Source organism: Microcebus murinus, chromosome 11 (assembly GCF_040939455.1).
Source record: "Microcebus murinus isolate Inina chromosome 11, M.murinus_Inina_mat1.0, whole genome shotgun sequence".
Lineage (NCBI taxonomy): Eukaryota > Metazoa > Chordata > Mammalia > Primates > Cheirogaleidae > Microcebus > Microcebus murinus.
The window spans coordinates 83748473-83769449 of NC_134114.1; the positions used below are offsets into that span (position 1 = coordinate 83748473).

Below are 20977 nucleotides of genomic sequence, written 5' to 3' on the forward strand. Positions count from 1 at the left end.
AAGTCACAGACAACTAAAGTGACAGAGGCCTTAAATCCTTTCTCACTCCTTCTCAACGTTTCACAGCATGGCCGTCGTAGAACTGATAGTATTCCCAGGTTCCTTGTAGTAAACCATCAAGGCTGCTCCTAGCCAGGGGCAACCCCCTCTGGAAGTCTCAAGTGTATTCCAGTCTGATCTGAACCTTTGCGCTAGCACTTAGCCTACTTACCTTGCTTGTCTGTTGTCAAGGCAAAAATTGCACCGAATTTTAAACAGGTTGTGTTCCTTTCTTAGCAAATGTAGGTGACAGCCAAACAAAGGACTGCCCAAGGTACAGATGCAAAGAAAAGGAACCAGTTTGGTGTCCGCCCAGCTGTGGGCCCTGCTGCTGCCCATAGGCAGCTGCCCTAAGTGCATAGTTCTCTGCGTTCCTGCATCAAGTAAGGAATGGGAAAGATGCAGAGAATGTTCAAATGCTGCCCTTCTGCCTCCCTTAGATACATCCCCTCTTCCCTCCATCCTCCTCCTTCCCCACTGCTCCCTCGGCAGAAGCAATGTTTAGAGAGGCTCTAGGTTCTGGGCTAAAGATGCCTTAGATTTTTATGGCTTCCCTAAAACTCTGAATTCAAGACAAAGCTCTACAGTGAAAAATCCCGCAGTGTTTTTCCCTCCACTCTAGTAGGGAGAGTAGTTCTGGAAAGTCAGATTCAGGATTTAATATGCAAATTAATTTTTTCCCAAATGTTTTGAATTGCAAAAAAAGAAGCAGAGGAGAGAACTTTAAAAAGACTAACAAAACCCCTGACCAGCTGGACCTCCAATCTGGCCTCTGTCTGTCTCACAGGTGCTGAACATACCTGGGATTTGCTGCACACCTGAGCCCTACTCCAGCCACGCTGGTGGCTTCTTCTTTTTTTCCCCCCCAAATATTAAAGGGGTACAAACATTTTTGTTACATATATACCGTTTATAATGCTCAAGTCAGGGCTATTAGTGTGTAATGTTCACTGTATCTGTTAGGTAGGTTTTTACTCCTCCCCTGATCCCCCTTTCCCACTTCTTGATTTACAATGACTTTTACTTTTCTTTGTTCCCAGTTGTGCCCATCGCTTAGTTCCAAATTATTAGAGAGTACATGTGGTATTTGGTTTTCCATTCCTGAGATACATCACTTAGGATAATGGTCTCCAGTTCCATCCAAATTGCTGCAAAATGTATTATTTCATTCCTTTTTATGTCTAGGTAGTACTCCATGGTATGTATATATTAATTTATACCACATTTTGTTAATGTACTCATGAATTGACAGGCACTTAGATTAATTCTACATCTTTGTGATCATAAATTGTGCTGCAACAAAAATTCTTCAACTGCAGATGTCTTTTGCTAAAATGACTTCCCAATAGTGGGATTGTTGGGTTGAATGCTAAGTCTATATTTATTTCTTTGAGGAATCTCCATAATGTTTTCCATACAGGTTGTACTAGTTTGCAATCCCACCAGTTTATAAGCATTCCTTTCTCTCTATATCCATGGAGCGTCTATTGGTTTTTGACTTTTTAGTAATAGCCATTCAGACAGGCGTAAGGTCAGCTCTCACTGTGATTTTAATTTGCATTTCCCTGATGATTGGTGATGTTGAGCAATTTTTCATGTTTTTGTTGGCCAGTTGTCTACTTTCTTTTGAAAAACTCGTTTGTGTCTTTTGCCCACTTTTCAATAGGGTTATTTGTTTTTTTTCTTGCTGATTTGTTTGAATTATTTGTAGATTCTGGGTATTAGCTTTTTATTAGATGTATAATTTGTGAATATTTTCTCCCATTCTGCAGGTTGTCTATTTTTTCTGTTGATTATTTTCTTTGCTCTGCAGAAGGTTTTTAATTTAATCAAGACCTACTTACTTATTTTTGTCATTGCTGTAATTGCCTTTGGGGTCTTAGTCATAAATTCTTTGCCTAAGTCAATGTGTAGAAGAGTTTTTCCACATTTTCTTCTAGAATTTTTATGGTTTCATGTCTTACATTTAAGTTGTTTATCTATCTTGAATTAATTTTTGTATATGGTGAGAGATAGAGGTCCTGATTCATTCTTCTGCATGTGGCCGTCCAATTTTCCCAGCATCATTTATTGAATAAGGCTTCTTTCCCCCAGTGTATGTTGTTGTATGCTTTGTCAAAGATCAGTTGGTTGTAGGTAGATGGTTTTATTTCTGGGTTCTCTGTTCTATTCCATTGGTCTATGTCTCTGTTTTTGTACCAATGCCATGCTGCTTTGGTTACCATAGGCTCGTAGTATAGTTTGAAGTCTGGTAATGTGATACCTCCAAATTTGTTCTTTTTGCTTAAGATTGCTGTGGCTGTTCAAGCTCATTTTTGGTTCCAGATGAAGTATAGAATTATTTTTTCTAGATCTCTGAAATATGCCATTAGTATTTTGATGGGAATTGCATTGAGTCTGTAAATCACTTTGGGCAGCATTAGCATTTTAACCATGTTGATTCTACCAATCCATGAACATGATATATTTTTCCATTTGTTTGTATCATCTGTGACTTTTTTCATCAGTGTTTCATAGTTCTCCTTGTAGAAGATCTTTCACTTCCATGATTAGATGTATTCTTAGGTATTTTGTTTTCTTTGTAGCTATTATGAATGATGTTGATTGAGTCTTTGATTTGACTCTCAGCTTGACTATTATTGGTATATAGATATGCTACTGATTTGTGTACATTGATTTTGTAATCTGAGATGTTGCTGAATTTATTTATCAATTCCAGGAGTATCTTGGTGGATTGTTTGGGATTTTCTAGATAACAGATTATATAATTAGCAAAAAGTAATAGTATGACCTTCTCTTTGCCAATTTGGAAACCCTTTATTTCTTTCTCTTGTCTGTTAGTCTAGCTAGAACTTCTAGTACTAAGTTGAATAGAAGTGATGACAGTGGGCACATTTGTCTTCTCCAGTTCTTAGGGAGAATGCTTTCAGCTTTTCCCCATTCAGTATGATGTTAGCTGTGGGTTTGTCATATATGCTTTTTATAATTTTGAGGTATGTTCCTTCTATACCAAGTTTGTTGATGGTTTTTTATCATGAAAAGATGCTGAATTTTCTTGAATGATTTTTCTGCATCTATTGAAAGGATCATATGAACTTTGTTTTTGTTTCTGCTTATGTTGTTTCTGCTTATTGTGTTACAACACAATAAATGTGTTGTAAATCACATTTATTGATTTATGTATGTTGAACCATCCTTGATTTTTGCTCTTGGAATTGATTTCTAGTTTTTTTCCACTGTTATCTGAGATATATGGTATGATTTTTTTTGAATCTGTTAAGACATGTTTTGTGGCCTAAGATTTGATCAGTCTTGGAGAATGTCTCACGTGCTGATGAGAAGAATGTATATCTAGTAGTTTGGGAGTAGAATGTTCTTAAGTGTCTGTTAGTTCTATTTGTTTTAGAATTCTCTTTAACTGCAGCATTTATTGATTTTCTGCTTTGATGATCTATCCACCTATGACAGTGGAGTGTTGAAGTCTCTGGCAGTGACAGTGCTACTGTTTATCTCTTTGCTTAGATCTACCAGTATTAGAATTTACTTTATGAACATAGGAGTTCCTGTGTTAGGAGCATATATATTTAGGATTATTATGTCTTCTTTGAATTGGTCCCTTTATTGTTATATAATAATCATCTTTGTCTCTCTCTTTACCATTGTCGATCTCTTAAAGTCAATCTCTCTGGAGTCTTGCAAATCACCCGGGACCCACTGGGTCCCTGTGGCTCCTGCAGTCTGGGCTGGAGGTGGGAAATGTCTGTGCAGTGATGAACAAGATGGAACCTGAGGAGTAGAGGGCCCCTGGATAGGGCAAATGTGCCTGTAGGTAGTGAAGCAGTATGGCATCAGCTGTCTGGCTTGAGTCTTTGGGGCAGAAGGTGCCACAGGGGTGGGGGCATTGAGAGCCTGGTGCCCTGTCCACAAGAAGCTCTCCATTCACTGGTGGCAGCAGTCTCTCGGCTCACTTTGGCAGAAGGTCTCTCCAGCAGCTCGGGAGCCCATCAACAGTCCAAGACACAAGGGAGGGGAATATTAGCCCATCCACCTACCCTTCTTGCTGGTCTCTGAGCCTGTCTGGGCTTAATCCCCATCAATGCCTTTCTCCTTCCTGTTCTGCTCCACAACCTCATCCTGTGGAGTCTCCCATAGGTTCAGGAACCTGTCCTTCAGACCTTCATCTGATCTATGTTTGTCTGTTTTTTCTCTTTCACCTAAAATTTCTCCTTCTTACAGAGACACTCTGGCTGTTGGTATCTTTGGTCTGCCATCTTGTCTTCGCTTACTCTTGTTATTATTCTTCCCAGTGTTCAATAACTATCTTGTATCTGTATGTCTGAATTTTCGGTGATACCATGGAAACATTCCTCAATAATTCCCTCAAATAGATTTTCCACTCTTTTTGCTCTTTGTTCTTCTCCCTCAGGAATATCTATAACTCTTATGTTAGTTTGCTTCATGAAGTCCCGTATTTATTCATGTGATTTCTCAGTCTTTTTTATTTTATTTTCTACCTCATCTCATTGAATGACTGTGTTAGCTTGAGAGCCTTGTCTTCAAGCTCTGAAATTCTTTCTTTTCCTTGGTTTAGCCTGTTGTTGTAGATTTGCTGTGCTTTGAAATTCCTAATTGACTCCTTCATTTTTTCAAGTTCCATTTTATCCTTTCTTATGTTTGTCTAGCTCTTTAGTGATTTTTTCATTGATTTCCTGAAATTATTTTACTTCTTTTTGTTAGTTCTCAACTTTCTCTTCAATTCCATATATGCTATCCATATTCTGAATTCCATTTATATCATTTTGAGAATCTCCTTTGGTTGGAGTTCACTACTGTAGCTCCATTGTGATACGTTTCAGGTGTTGAATTGTTTTGTTTTTTTCATGTTGTCAGGTTTCTTTTGCTAGTTTCTTCTCATCTGTATCCTCTACTCTTGGTTCAGAGCTAATAAGTTTGCAGGGCACCTGTCCTCCTTTTCTGGGAATTCTCCTGTATCGTTAGAAGAGGGGAGGTCCCTAGATGGTGGCTTTTGCATCATACTCTGGAATGTTGACCCGTCAGGGGAAGGGTGGGCGCACTGTGAGCCTATAGTGCAGCTGCTCTGTTTTGTCTCTTTCCCCTGTGATTCCCCAGTTCTACTCAGTGCTGGACAATGTTCATTCAGGGTGGTGCATTGTTCCCTAAATCATTCTTGGATATTTGATTTGAGAGCTGGGTGAGACCCTCTCCCTGGAGGCTGGCATTATAGAGAATTGCTCTGCCCAGGGTCTCTCTGTGCAGGTGACAGTGACAGCTGGATGAACCTAGGCAGTGGTTGTGGGTGACCAAGCTGCGGCATTTGCTTGAACCAGGTCCAAGCAATGCCTGCCCACGTGACATGGCATCTGCAGTCCCCACACTGATGGAACAGCCCCCTGACTGTGCGGCTTTGCCTCCAAGGTCCCCAGTTCAGCTCTGAGGCTGTAATGTAATAGTATAATGGTGGGCCAAGGCTTGGAGTTTTGTGGCAGAGTGTTGGACCTCAGGGCAGTTCCTTTGCCCAGAGGCAGTGGTGGAGATTCAAGGGTGGAGTCTTGGGGTCCAGGTGCAACACTGGAATTTTGTGGGTGGTATAGAGAGCCCAGCAGGAGCTCTGGAGCCACAGGGGCAGATCCTCAGGCCCAGGCACAGCAAGAGCCTCAGAACTGGAAGTGGGTTCAAAACTACCCTGAGCAAGAGTGAGACCCTGTCTCTACTAAAAATAGAAAGAAATTAACTGGCCGACTAAAAATTTGTAGAAAAAATTAGCCAGGCATGGTGGCACATGCCTATAGTCCCAGCTACTCAGGAGGCTAAGGCAGGAGGATGACTTGAGCCCAGGAGTTTGAGGTTGCTGTGAGCTAGGCTGACACCACGGCACTCTAGCCCTGGCACCAGAGTGAGACTCTGTCTCCAAAAAAAAAAAGAACTGGGAGTGGGGACCTTGGAGGCAGAACCACATAGTCAAGAGGCTATTCCACTGGTGTGGGGACTTCACATGCCATGTCACATGGGTGGGGATTATTTGCAGCAGCCCAAAGACTGTGGAGGTGGGCCAGGGCTTTCCCCTCAGCTAGATCTTGCTAAGAGAGTCACCCAAGGCTTCCCAGGTGGTGCCTGTGGGTGCCTGAGGTACCTCCTCTGCTCAGATCCTGCACTGAGGGGCGGGGGGAAGGACACTAACCTCCCAGTCACAGGGCATGGCACAGAGGAGTGTCTGCTCTGCTAGCTCCCTCCGCAGTCCAGTTTGGCTGATGCAAAAGCTGCTGCTGCAAAGCCGAGCCTGGAGCAGACCTGGGGCCATGCACCTGAGAGCTCAGGATGGCATCAGCTGCTGTAGCTCAGGATTGGCGGCCACCAGATCCCTGCTGCACCTGCTCTCCAGTGCGATGATGTCTCTGCACAGACTCAGAGCAGCTCCATGATCAGTCCAGAGGTCTTTGGTGGTGGAAGGAGATCCTCACAGCTTGCAGTGTCTGTGGGGTGAATTAGGCCCCAGCCCTTTATCCTCCAGCCCTTCCCCACCTGTCGATGCCTCCCCTCAGATCCCTTCAGTCTTGCCAAAGAATTGCCCTGTCACCTTCTCCTTCATTCTGCGTGTCCCACATCACTTCTACAGAGTTTTATAATGCTCTTTCCGAGAAGAGCCATCTGTAGGTAGGCACGTGCCTACAACTTTCAGTCCTCTCCTTGAGAGCAGCACACACATGGGCTGCTTCTAGTCCATTGTCTACCCCTCCCGTGCTGGGTTCTGACAGTTCCTCCAGTGCCCCCTGGCTCCTTCCTGCCATGGGGTCTTTGCACAGATGCTTTCTCCACTTGCAAGTCTCTTCTCTCTCATTCCTCAGCCAGTTCCTTCTTCCCGTTGGCTAGTTAACTTCTCCAGATCCTTCACATCTCAGTTCAAACTTTGCTTGCTCGGGTCACCTTCCATGACCTCCATGACCAGGCCAACAGCTACTAAAGATATCCTGCCTCCAAGCACTTCCAGTCACCACTTTGCTTTTCTTCAATTGATGTTTTTGATTAGCATCTTCCCCCCACCACCAAATATAAGCTCCATGAAGGCAGGGATTTGTTCTCTGTGATGTCCATTATCTGCCAGCAGCCCCTGTACAGAGCCTATCATACAGCAGGTGCCTAATAAATATTTGGGGAGTTATTTACTGAGTGAATGAAGGATCTTGTTGATTTCATTCACCTTAGTCTTCTTCAGATTTTCCTTAAAAGAGTTAACAATAGCTTGAAAACATCTTCTGATAAAGAATGCTGCTCTGCAGTTTTAATAAGTAGGAATCGTACAGCTTATCTATAATTCAGAAAATATGATCCTAAGTCTTTTAAAATATGTTTTAAAAAACTGTTTTATACCTTAAAATTATTTTCTTTTACTTCTATTTTGTTTATTTGTTTGTTCGCTTTTGTACTGAAGAGAGAAAATATATGAAGGACAGCCAGAAGTGCTTATAGCATGAAGTGTGGACTAATTGATGTCTTTTCGTTTCTTGAACTAAATTGAAAGCAGTCAACTATGTCCCATTCTAAGAAGATCACAAATTAGTAGAATCACCTGCCAAGGACATTTGATACCTAGGAGACTTCAAAGCATGGAGTGCCAGAACCTGAACTTTATTCTAGAAAACCGTTTGCCTCTTGGAAAGGGTTCAGCTAGATTACAAGAGTATGTGTTGCTGGTTCTGAACAAAGTTGAGGTCATATTAACTAGTAATTGAAAATATTTAAAGGTGATTGAGAAAGGTATCTAATTGTAGCTATGTGTTTTGACTTTGTTTGACACCAATTTTACATTACGATATAAAAATATGTAAGCTCTGTTGGGGCCAGGCATGGTGGCTCAGGCCTATCTGTAATCCCAGCACTTTGGGAGGCCAAGGTTGGTGGATCTCTTGAGGCCAATAGTTTTAGACCAGCCTAGGAAATATAATGAAATCCAGTCTCTACTACAACTTATTTTTTAAAAAATTAGCTGGGTGTGGTGGTGCATGCCTCTAGTCTTAACAACTTGGGAGGCTGAGGCAGGAGGATCGCTTGAGCCCAGGACGTCGAGGCTGCCGTGAGCTGTGATTGAGCCACTGCACCCTGGCCTAGAAGAGAGAGCAAGACCCTGTCTCAAAATATACACATGTGTTATTTTTAAAAACAATTACTTTTAAGAGAAATTTATTATGGAGAGCAAAAACATTCTATATTCCTTTTGTCTCAGTTATCCTCACTATGGAAGTTAGCTTTGCACTTGAAAAATTTATTCACATTGCTGCATAATGCCTCATAAGGAAATATTAATAAAGTGCCTCAGGAAAGTAAGGTTGCACCCGGCACTGTGAAGGGAGATCAGATATTTCCATGTTGGGTATGAAACTCAGAGGCCCTATAGCGGATCCAAAACACACTTTGTTCCACAGTATTCACTTTCTTTGGGGCCCTTGGGCTGGGAGCCATAAGAAATGGCCAGAGAAAACACCAGAGCCTTGCCAAGATGTGTCTCTGGCTAGCACAGGATGGGAGGGTTGATTTCACTAGAGCCAACAGGCTCAGTCCCGCAGGGCAGCATGCACTCTAGCCAAAGAAATGGGAAATGTAGCATGTTCTACAGGTTAGAGTGTTTGCGTTTGTCCTCTCTTCTTGCTTGAATGACCAGAAACTAATCCTTTACTAATGGCACAGTAGGTAACAGGTTAAAACTCAAAGTAAACTTGGAAATCAACTAGTTTGATTCATTCAGATTTTAGAGGTTAAAAACCAAGACCTGCGTGGTGGCTCACACCTGTAATCCTAGCACTCTGGGAGGCTGAGGCGAGCGGATCCTTTGAGCTCAGGAGTTGGAGACCAGCCTGAGCAAGAGTGAGACCCCTGTCTCTACTAAGAAAAAATAATAGAAAGAAATAAGCTGGACAACTAAAAATATATAGAAAAAATTAGCCGGAAATGGTGATGTGTACCTGTAGTCCCAGCTATTCAGGAGGCTGAGGCAGTAGGATCACTTGAGCCCAGGAGTTTGAGATTGCTGTGAGTGAGGCTAGCCCAGGCAACAGAATGAGACTCTGTCTCAAAAAAAAAAAAGAAAGAAAGAAATCCCAAGACCCAGAAAATGTAAAAGACTCTCCCCAACACATTGCTGTATTTATGTTTAAATATGTGTCAGTTTAAAGTGTATTTATGTTTAAACAAGTGTCAGGCTTGATGGCATTTCAGCCCAGGTAAGAATCACTGGTGTGAAGACCTGCTCGGGGAAGGACTCACACATGCTCAATACGCATGCTCAATACGCATGCTCCATACTCATGCTCCATATGCATGCTCCATACGCATATGCATTCAGCTCCCGGACTGGAACAGCTCCTGGAGACAAAGACACGCAGCAGCAGCCCTCCTGCAAGCAGCAGCCTAATCTCAGTTCCCCATGCAGTGTGACAAGCAACGTGCTTGCAAGTGGGAGTTCACTGCCGGGGCTCATGGCACCTTCTGTGCGGTGCCGATTGCCCTAGGGAATGAAAGCTTTCCTTCTTCCTGACAGAGCAAATAATGTCGACATTGAGCATGGATTTTTCTTAATTTCGTTAATTAAATCTTAAAGGATAGTTTTCTAGGAAGAATTCATCTGCACATAAGGAAAACTTGGCTGCAGATGCAATTTCTTAAAGGGTGCATCTTGCTGAATTGCTGTTTAGGGTGATAGAACACACCCCCTCATTTTACCATGCAGGCTCTTCATCTCCTATGTTTTATGTCGCACAGTTTCTACAGGGAAGAGAAAATCCTAACTGGAGCAGGGTAAAGGGTAAGGGATAGCATGGGAAGAGGTCAGCAGGACATCCGCACTGTTTCTCCTTATAAAGTGAGTCCAGAGCCCTAGAGGATAGCCTCTTTCTAGAGCTTCCTTAAGTCAACGCTGAGTATGACATTTCCAGCCTGCGTGGGCAGCCCCCGGCCCAGAGGAGTGTGGTGTCCTTGTCCCCAAGGCTCCCTCAATGAGCCCTCGGCATTTGTCAAGTAGCTCCTTCCCCCGGGACCTCACCAGCATCTATGGCACTTGTGTCCAAAATCGACAAAGGCCACTCTGGCCTCTAGGCCTGAGCCCTGTTTCTCCATGGATGGCAGAGCTCTCATTCCTGTTTTTCTCATGTTGTTAGTTAGGCCAACAAACAACATCCCCACTCCTCAGGGTGAACTCCAGTGGGACCCAGTTAACATCCCCATTTTTACAGATCCACGGTAATAAAAATATAAAAGTTCTTGCCGTTCTCCATTCCAGGGCCATTTCATGGCTGAGAAGATGTTCCCTTTTCCCAACGGTGGTCAGGGGTATCATAAGCTGCTCCTTGTGTGCAGAGAAGCCCCTGTTTCTCAGTTCATGACCCCAGGCTGACTACTGGGAACAGCTGTTCTTTGGAGACCTACATGTGCCAGGGCCCCTACTAGATCCTTTGCCCACCTTCCAGCATAGAGACGTGCCAATCCTCCGCGCCATCTGCCCTGACCCTTCCTTTTCTACGTGCTAAGCTCCCTTTGAAGTAAGGGGGTCTTTTGTAGCAGAGATGTAGCCCTATCTGTCTGATTTGAGCAGTATCATAATGTTCCAAGGTAGAATATTAAAGTTAATAGCTTTACTTTTATGCATCACAAACACAGAGGGACTGTAATCTCTCCCACTGAAATAGACACACGAATTTTTAGCCTTGTACTGTGGTTTGGGGAGAGAAGATCGAACTAAACTGTTCTGAAGTTTTGTTGATGAATTCATTTCTTTCCCGTTGCTTGCTATAAAAATGTGAATGTTGAATTTAGCTCCAATTTAACACAGTTTTCACTTTTTCTGCAGCACCTGAAATTCTTAGAGGCTGTGCCTACGGACCTGAGGTGGACATGTGGTCTGTAGGAATAATCACCTACATCTTGTAAGTGAAGAAAAGCCATTTCTATGCAAACTGTTTGCCTTTTTATAACATTTTCTAGGTACCTGTAGTGCTTGTAAAAACCAAGATTACTTTTTGACTTTTTGTGATTTTACTATTACATACTAAAGTAGTTTTAGTGATAGAATTTTCTGAAAATGAGCATTCATTTTTATTTTGTAACTTTCTTGGGGCAAGAACTTCTTTCCAGTGATTTTCTATGTCTCATCTGCTATGCCATGTTATGACAGATTTGGGGAACAATTCATAATTTCTCGGTAGTAATGACTGTGAAACCCAAGTCCATCTATGAAACTTGTTCTTATTTTACTTATTTACATCGTATCTAAAATAATTAGACTATTAGTCTTTTTAAAAGGACGAGTGGCTATTTAATTTTTAAGCATCCCAAACTGATATATTTTTTATCAGGAATATGTTAAATGCTTTTGGCTATCAATTTTGTTCCCCATTTCTGTTAGGTTTTTCAGGGGCCTTGAGTTTAATACTCTACACAGATTTCTCTGGGAGAAAAAAAATGAGCTAAATAGTTCACTCTCTGATCTCCTCAACTCCATCCCTGAGCTCCTGTCTAATATGAAATAAGGAACTTCAGGAAATCCAAAGAGATGATAGAATTTCAGGTGATGAAGAAAATCACCAAACAAATGGAAGAGTGTCTGAAAAGGAAGATTGCTGTGGGACAGCTAAAAAACAAGATATTAATGAGTTTGAGAGATTAATTTAGGCGTCCTCAAACTATGGCCCTCGGGCCACATGCGGCCCGCTGAAGACATTTATCCGGCCCACCAGGTGTTTTTGCCGCCGCTGCCTGTCCTGCTTAGCTGCCAACTCATCCCGGGTCCACAGTGCGCATGTGTGGAATGTACGCCGCTCTGTCCAACGGCCCTCCAACGGTCTGAGGGACGGTGAACTGGCCCCCTGTTTAAAAAGTTTGAGGATCCCTGGATTAATTACAAGCAAATTAGGGTGCCATGTAGAGAGTAGTGCAGAGTTAGTTATTGGAACCCGTAATATTCAAATCTATAAGATTTTGGAGGGATAGAAAGAAAATATATTAGTCTGCTTGGGCTGCCATAACAAAATATATAGACTGGGTGGTTTAAACAAGGGAAATTTATCTTCTCACAGTTCTGGAGGCTGGAAGTTCAAGATCACGGTGTCAGCATTGTTGAATTCTGGTGAGGGCCCTCTTCCTAGCTTGCAGGTGGCCACCATCTCACTGTGTCCTCACATGGTAGAAATAGAGGAAGAGCAAGCTCTCTAGTGTCTCTTCTTAGGAGGGGATGAATCCCATGGTGAGGGCTCCAACCTCATGACCTCAGCTAAACCTGATTATTCCCCAAAGGCTCCATCTCCAAAAAATACCGCATTAGGGGTTAGGATTTCAACATATGACTTTGGGGAGGATATGATTCAGTCCATAGCAGAAAGAGTTGTTTGGAAGTTTTTCTAAATTTTTTTTTAACTTAATAATGATCTTAGAAAGTATGATGTCCAGGTCATATGGACCAGGAAGGGGGTAACTGGTGTAAGACCCCCAAGAACATTAGCAAACTGTAAGTTCACCTGTGTGTATATATTGGTTGATAGCCAAGACAAAGAGGTTTAACAAGCAACCCATAAAATAGCCATCTGCTAATTTTAATGCCAAAAGATATTTTCAATGTTCAATTCCCTTTGTCTCTAGAATGCATTCAAGCTTGAGAACAATTTGGAGAGGTAGAAAACCATGTTTTTTCTTAGGAAAATGCAAACTCTTAGGTAATTTATGTTCACCACACTAAATGCTTAATTCATTACAATAAATCCCTGGTCACATTGTAGAATTCTTTCAACTTGTGTTTGAGATCACTTTTATACTAGGGAAAGAATATTGTTTCCTGAATTATTTAAGTGACATATCATACTTAGCGACACCAAGTGAAAAAGTAAACTATACAGAAAGGATTCAGGTTTGCCCCTAAAATATAAATGTACCCAATTACAATTTTGTATTGAAATATACTGGGAGGAGTTGAAGTATTAATGGTATAAAAGAATTTGGAGAGATGGAGGTCAGAAATTAAGTTACAATCACCCAGAATAACTAGAATACGGAATGAGTAAACCTCTGTGATATGGCCACTGACATGGGAAAATGAAGGGAAAGACAAATGTAATCATTTGAGAAACATTTTATTATAACCCTGAAGAGAAATTTAAAAATCTATCAATGTCCTTACCCCTAGTCCATTACCAAGTTATACAAACTATTTTTTATATTTCTTTTATCTTGATTACACTGAAGGTAATTAATTAATAGGTGTTAGTTGAAAATAAGAGTAGCAGCCCCCAAATGGAAATAACAATGCTGGTTACAACTAATATCCTTTAGTTCTGTACTAACTTCTATCAGCCCCTAAGATTGAGGACTTTTCACTTAGCCTGCAGTTCATTAATAATTGGTGAAGTCCATCTGCAAGGTTCATTGATACATTTTCTCTAATGGATTGTGCCATTGAATCTATGTATCTCCTTCATTGTACCAGTTTAGTTTTGCTGTGTACTCAGTGGCCTACTGGTGACCTAGATTTTGACCTCTAGACACCTGACTCATTACACATAGTGGCTCGGAGCCAGAAGGGAGTGGAGTACAGAAGTAACTCAATAAAGAATTAGAACTATGGATCCATTTGTTGATTATTCCTGGCAAAGTAAATGTTGTAATGAAGCTACATTATGAACTTTAGTAAAATCCTTTCTTCTATGTCCGAAATGTTGAGGCACCTGTTTTATAATGCATATACTTGCCTATATACACATAAACTGTGGGGTTTATTTTTGAATAAAGCCATGAACAGAAGCGTGATTCTTACAATCGGTGTAGGCCTCTATTCACTCCTGCCGCGCTGTCCTTACGGCTACTGCTGCATTTTAACACTTCCATTTTTTTCCTTCTTAAAAGTAAAGCTTCCTTCTTAAAAGCTTAAAAGCTTGTCACCAGCAGGCTTTCGTTGTATGACTTTGGTATTTCTAAAGGTGACATTTCAGCTGAAAATGAAGACCATTCTATTGTTTCTCTCAGGAATTCTGGTCTCTCTACCTGTTGCACCTAAACCTTCTGCCCCACAGACAAAAGCTCAGGACTGGGCCTCCTGATCTGACCAGAATCAGAAAACATCAGAGATTCGAATTCTCTCCTTTAGCTTTCAACATAACAGCTCTGCTCAAAAGCTTGGGTTTAGCCTGCATAACACATTCACACTTCAGGCCTGTGTAATCCCAATGTGCTCCTAATCTGTCACTGCAGGCATTAAAATATTACCATTTCTGAAGGGTTTTTGCACAGTGTGTGTGTGTGTGTGTGTGTGTGTGTGTGTGTGTGTGTGTGTGCTTGCTACTCTCTCACGTTTCTTCGATTTTTGGCATTTCAGACTGGCACAACATAAACTTTTTATCTCTGTCACCAAAGCACAAAGTCACTGACATGATTGAAATGAAAGAAAAAACGTTTGAGCACTATAACTCCTGAATTGTCATTTTTGTCTCCAGATTTTCAGAAAGGAAAACAGGAGGCTCCTAAATTAAGTCTGGAAAGTTGGCTAATTTCTCCATGACTAATCAGCAACAGGCCATAATTTTTTAGTGTTGTAGAGGGGAGAGAAGGGCCAGGCAAGGGAAGACTCTCTTCTTGTCAAGGCGTAGAAATGCGCTCCCATCTCTCCTTATGCGTCCCTTGCAGTCCCTTCCACGAGTAGGTCTGGAGCCATATCCTCCCCAAGGACTGCTACAGTAGGGAGAAGGAGAACACACTGGCTCAGGCCTCAGCACTGGCCTTTTCCCAGCTGGCTCCAGAATATTTGGAAGAGACAAAGACTCTCCCAGTGGGACATTCTGTGAGCAAAAGCACATAAGAAATGACTTCTTCCTAAAAACTCATCATATTAGGATGCATTTGAATTTTTCATGCTCTGCACCAACCTGACTGGCTTGAAGAAAGAACTTACTCATTCCAGCTGCACCCCCTCCCCATTCTTTTCAAATGCAACACCTGTGACACTTGCCCTGGCTTTGTTCCCTTTTGATCCCTAGTGATTTCAGCACCTCTGCCCATTTATAAACAGTGGAGACTTACCTGGTGGTCCCAGGCAAACAACTCGCTTTTCCTCTCTTTCTCTTTAGGATGCTGAGATGGTTCCCTGTTCCTTGCCCCCCCCCCCCCACTTTTTCCATTCATTTTAAGCTGACCCTGTAGTGGAAAATGAAAGTGAACAGAGTAGAACATCTTTAAGATATACAAAAGTGAGGGAGGGTAACATACAAGAATGTATGTAAATCTAGGCTGCTCAACCCTCTTGGCTGTATCTAGTCACTTGTATTAATAGATTTTTTTAAAGGCTTTTCCCTGTTTTAACTCTGACCTTTGTTTACTCTGAAATCCAAACTGGAATGGAATGGAAATACAATACTTTACTCATTTCTATGGAGGAAGTCATCAAATAGGGCAGAACAAAAATGAGTGAAAAATCCTTTCTTTCTATTTTTTAATCTCTTTACTCTCAAAATCGTAACTCTTCCATTTCATACTAAAATGGAACTCAAATCAATCTTTCTGTCTGTCTTCTCAAGTCCTATGAAAAAAATCTGTGGAAAATCCTTAGCATAATGCCTATAATAATGTTAGCTATTGTTATTCTTATTTCTATGTGCCATAATTGTAATATTATAGCTTTTCGTAGGACTCCTAAGTTGTTTTTATATGAGTCCTACTTCCTGAAGACATAATTGTGTGTTTACATTATCCATAGTGAATTGTAACAAGGCAATTACATACTTGTTGTGCTGAGTAGACTTGCTTCCATAACAGGAAGCTGTGAAAAAGGATAGTGTTGAATTTCTGCAGAAATCTGATGAAATAGACTTAGGCTTTTAAAGACATTTTATTCTCTGTTTTTTCCTTCTAGACTTTGTGGATTTGAACCATTCTATGATGAAAGAGGCGATCAGTTCATGTTCAGGAGAATTCTGAATTGTGAATATTACTTTATCTCCCCCTGGTGGGATGAAGTATCTCTAAATGCCAAGGACTTGGTAAGTGTGACTAAAGCAAAATGAAACAAAATAAAATAAATTCATTTTTAACTAATTCATAAGCAATGTTATTTTTAAAAATTTGCCTCTATTGATATCATTTTTCTCTGCAATTTTAAAGTACTTTCAATAAAATAATGCACATTAATATGTTTTCTCATCACTGGCTGAATTATCACAAATTGCAATTACTATGGTGCTAATGAGCTTTTACTACATCATTAGTATAGAGCCTTGCTTATGAAGAAAGCTGTGCTATGTGAATCCAAACATAATTTAAGCAGAAAACTTCTGTTTTAACATGACTTTCTATTGCCTGGATTTAGATATATTTCAAATAAAGCAATATTGCTTCCTGAAATTTCCATTCAAACTTATGAAAATATCCTCATAGCAATACAAATCTCATTAGGTATCATTGACATTATAAAAAAGTTCCACTGTGTTAACAGTGCATTTTGTTTGTTTGTTTGACATTGCATCTTAATATTAGTGATATTGCTAATATTGGAGTTTATTTGCATTCAAGAAACACACAGGCCGGGCGCTGTGGCTCACGCCTGTAATCCTAGCTCTTGGGAGGCCGAGGCGGGCGGATTGCTCAAGGTCAGGAGTTCAAAACCAGCCTGAGCAAGAGCGAGACCCCGTCTCTACTATAAATAGAAAGAAATTAATTGGCCAACTGATATATATAAAAAAAATTAGCCGGGCATGGTGGCGCATGCCTGTAGTCCCAGCTACTCGGGAGGCTGAGGCAGAAGGATCACTCAAGCCCAGGAGATTGAGGTTGCTGTGAGCTAGGCTAACGCCACGGCACTCACTCTAGCCTGGGCAACAAAGTGAGACTCTGTCTCAAAAAAAAAAAAAAAAAAAAAAAAAAAAAAGAAACACACAGTGGCTGGAGAAGTGGTTCGCCTCTTCTAAAATAAAGAGGATGCTAACATGGGACTGAAACATTTACCATCAGTTCTCTAGAGAAAATCCACATAGAAATAATCCAGAACTGACTTTTGGATCACAGAAGGTTAGATCTCCAAGGGATCTTAGGAGTCATCTAGTCCTCCCCTCATTTTAAAGATGAGTGTGATAAAGACTAGAAGGGGAAATGACTTCCAAAGGTCACACAACTTCCAGGCAGAAAGAATACTAGGACTAGTTCAGGTTTCCAGACACTGTCCAGTGCTCTTTTTGCCTTCGAGCATTTCTTGCTTGCTTTCTGTATTTTCTCATGGAACTGATCCCCGAGGGCCCATGGCTTTTCCAGAGTGACTGCAGAAGAGAGGGACAGTGTGTGTGCAACATGTAGATGTGTCATCTGAGCTCCTCCCTTAAGGCAGACCATCATGCTCTGAAACATCTCTTGGATCTATCCTCTCTCGCCACCTCCACCACCTCTGTCCCGGTCCAAGCCAGCTGGACCACTGCTACAACCTCTTATCTAATCTCCCTGCCTCTTCCCATGCCCTTCTTAAATACGGCTCCACCAGGCTCCAGAGGGATGGTCTTATAAATAAATCACATCATGTCACTGCCCTGCTTTCAGGCTCTTAGGATACAACCCAAAACCCATAACAAGATCTACATGGCACTGCCTGCTCTGGAGCCTGCCACTCTCCCTTGCCTTCACTAGCTTCATAGCCCTGTTTTTTGCTGCTCTTCCCTTGAGTGCATCAGACTTCCACTTCCCCAGCAGTGTGGCTCATGATATTGGCTATTGCTCTTTCTTCTGCTTTGTAATTTCTCTCCCCCTTCCTCCCCATCTTCTTCCTCCCCATCACATACACACACACACACACACACACACACACACACACCCTTCCTTGCCTGGGTGACTCTTATCCTCCAGCCCTAGCTGGAGGATGTCTAGTGGCAACTAGACATCTCCAGGAGGCAAGGCCACCTCCTCTCCACTCCCTCCCTCCCACGGTTGGTTCCTTTAGCCACATTATTCCTTTGCCCCTTGTGCTCCCCCTTTCATAGTAGTCATCACTTATAGTTGCATGTTCAATGGTCTTCTTTAATTAGATTACAAGCTCTGGGAGAGGACCATGCATGTATGCCTAGATCTTAGTACTATTAGTAGATAGGCATATAGTGCAGGCTCAATAAATGTTCATTGAATGAAACAATGAATCCGAAATAAACCAAGGAATTTTAGAGTCTGACACACCTGGATTCAAGTGCCCCCTTTGTCATGACCTAGAAGTGTGATCTTGGGCTTATTAGCTAACCTCTCTATGCTTTGTTTTCTTGTCTAGGAGGATAATGGTACCTATCTCTAGGCTGCTGTGAGAATTAAGAAACTCAATGCATGTTTAACTAGCATCAACTAACGCTTCCCTCTACAAATCCAGCATCTTTAGCCCAAATGCACATTCCTTTGCAAATGCTACAGAAAGGACATGAAAAGAGAATCAGATAATATCGATTCCTCATTTTGACTTGCTGCCTGATTTCGTTAGCCTGTGTTCACTTCTTCTTAGAGTTAGACAAGACCTTAGACCTAAAGTCATCCAAAGCCACTCATTTTACACAGGAGCAAGCCGAAGTCCAGAAAGATTGACTGTCCTGCAGGCATCACAGTATAGTGGCCACAAGATGAACTCTGATGTAACACAGAGCTGAGTTTGAATACAAGGCTCCACCAATTACAAATTGCCTGACCTTAGGCAAATCACTAAGTCTTTTTGAACTTCCTTCCATCCCTCATTTGTGAATTGGTGCTAATAGTTCCAAATGATAAGATTATTAAAAGGATTACATATATTTTTATGAACTTTTATATGCATCTAAAAATGCATTTACAAAGGAATTAAGGTAGAAATGAGATCTTGTAGGAAAAGGGTCTGGGGAGTGTTCATAGGCACTCATTTAATATGTGTGTCTGTGTCTAGGGTCACTTAAGTAGGCTGAGGCATAACCAGGGCTTGTACACAACTGCTGGTTCCAAATAGTCTGTACCTTATGCCAGGTCACCCCTACTGAGCCCAGAGCCATGAATTACTTCATTTGTTGACTTTCCTGGCAATTTATTGTCTGCTCATCCTCACAAGCAGGAGTAAACCTTCCAGAACAGGCTGCCAGTTGGTTGATTTCAGTCCTTTAAGCCACTGACTTCTTTACTTTGATTCTGAAATGGCTGTTAAGCTCTGAGCTTATTCCTTCAAGTACTCTTAAGGAATTAGAGAGAAAGATCTAGTAACCTCAAGGTAGAATAAGATAGTATTCCATAGGGACTGGAGATACCATCCCTTTTGCTTGCCATTTAATCCCACAGAAAGAATGATGGTGCATGAATAATTCCATTACCATGGAGATGTATTTTAAGTTCTGAATTCTAGGTGATTGTGAAGTGCAGCCTAGAATGATCAGATGGTGTTTCTGCTTTCAAAGTACGTCTAGTCCACAGGCGAGCAAGGCCTTGATTCTTTGACTTCTGTTGGAAAGCAGTCTGCCAGTTTGGGGTCTCAGGTGGTACACACGACTGTCTTCTTAGACTCCCTCAGCTACTGTTGCCTGAAGCTGTTCCTACCTACAGTGATCTCTGAGGGCTTAAACAATTTTTTAATGAATATTTACTGTTATTGAATGTATAATTACTGCTAGAGAAACAAAACAAGACCTAGAACTTTACAAGCTGAGGTCAAGCCCAGGTCACCATAAAAATCTCCCTAAGTCTATGGTTCTTTATCATTTCAGGTCAGAAAATTAATTGTTTTGGATCCTAAGAAAAGGCTGACTACCTTTCAAGCTCTTCAGCACCCGTGGGTCACAGGTAAAGCAGCCAATTTTGTACACATGGATACCGCTCAAAAGAAGCTTCAAGAGTTCAATGCTCGGCGCAAGCTTAAGGTAAGATAACATATTTTTATTTTGTTTTTTAAGGAAAAAAACCCAGAGACTTCTCTCTTATCTTGAGCTCTCAATGATAGCTCTACCATTCTTCCTCTAATACTATTATTCATCTCCTATGGCCCCAGGGAAAATCCTGCTTTGCAATCTCAAAAATACTGACACAAAGCCCCTTACAGTTATGTTAGCCTCCCATAAGAAATTCATTACTAATAAAGAGGAATGTGTTATATGTTGAGATCAACTCACCAAATATATTAATGCTGCTTCTAATTAAAGTGAATTGCTTGAATAGCATTTTTCAAGAAACCGATGTTTATCCAGAAAGTTTTCTTGAATATGTGAAAATTGGGAAATAACTTTTGAAATTATATTTGGTAATATAGATGATTACTATACTTGACAAAAATTAAGATGATTTAAATGATATAGAAAATTATTCACCAAAATATATCTACTATTTTATAATACATATGGCATAGAAATTAGGTGCTTTTCTATTACAAAATGGTGCTTAGGAATAACTGTATAAGCAGGCAATCTCAGAAAGCAACTGTGAGTGGTTTAAAAATCAACTCTTAGTCAGCAATCGTTCATAGGCTGATCCAGATTGAATAGATCTGAAGGGTTCCATGGTCAAATTAATTTGAAATACCCTGGATTAAATAATGTTGACTTAACCTAGGATTTCTCAAGCTAATTTGACCATAGAACTCTTTAATCCTCATAATGACTGCTAACATCCATGGAGCTAGTGTTCCATGAAACAAATACTTTGGGAAACACAGTCTGAAATTTTTGAAAACTGGTTATCCCCGGGTAAACATACTTATTAGGCTTTCAATTGTCCAGATAATTAAATACACTAATTTGAGATTTAAAAGGTTTCGCTATTTGTTCTCCAAACAAGTTTTCATTCAGCAAACAATCTAGCAATAATATACTTTGGAAGATTGAACACTAACCTCTAAATCAGACTCCCTAAAAGTGACGTTGGCGCTGAGCTCTAATCTGGGGCTTTAAGCGGAGGTAACGCGGACTGACACTTTCCCATTTCCTACCAG

The 20977-nt window shown here is 41.1% G+C and overlaps 1 protein-coding gene across 4 annotated transcripts in view; it reads left to right on the forward strand.

The window, feature by feature from the left end:
- CAMK4 (calcium/calmodulin dependent protein kinase IV) overlaps positions 1-20977 on the forward strand; it is a 221772-nt gene that overhangs the window by 185494 nt on the left and 15301 nt on the right. For all 4 annotated transcript variants that reach the window (XM_076008263.1, XM_020290193.2, XM_076008264.1 and 1 more), the window contains 3 exons: positions 10895-10970; positions 15935-16061; positions 19761-19913. In XM_076008263.1, the coding sequence (XP_075864378.1) occupies positions 10895-10970; positions 15935-16061; positions 19761-19913 (356 nt within the window). The remainder of the gene's footprint in view (positions 1-10894; positions 10971-15934; positions 16062-19760; positions 19914-20977) is intronic.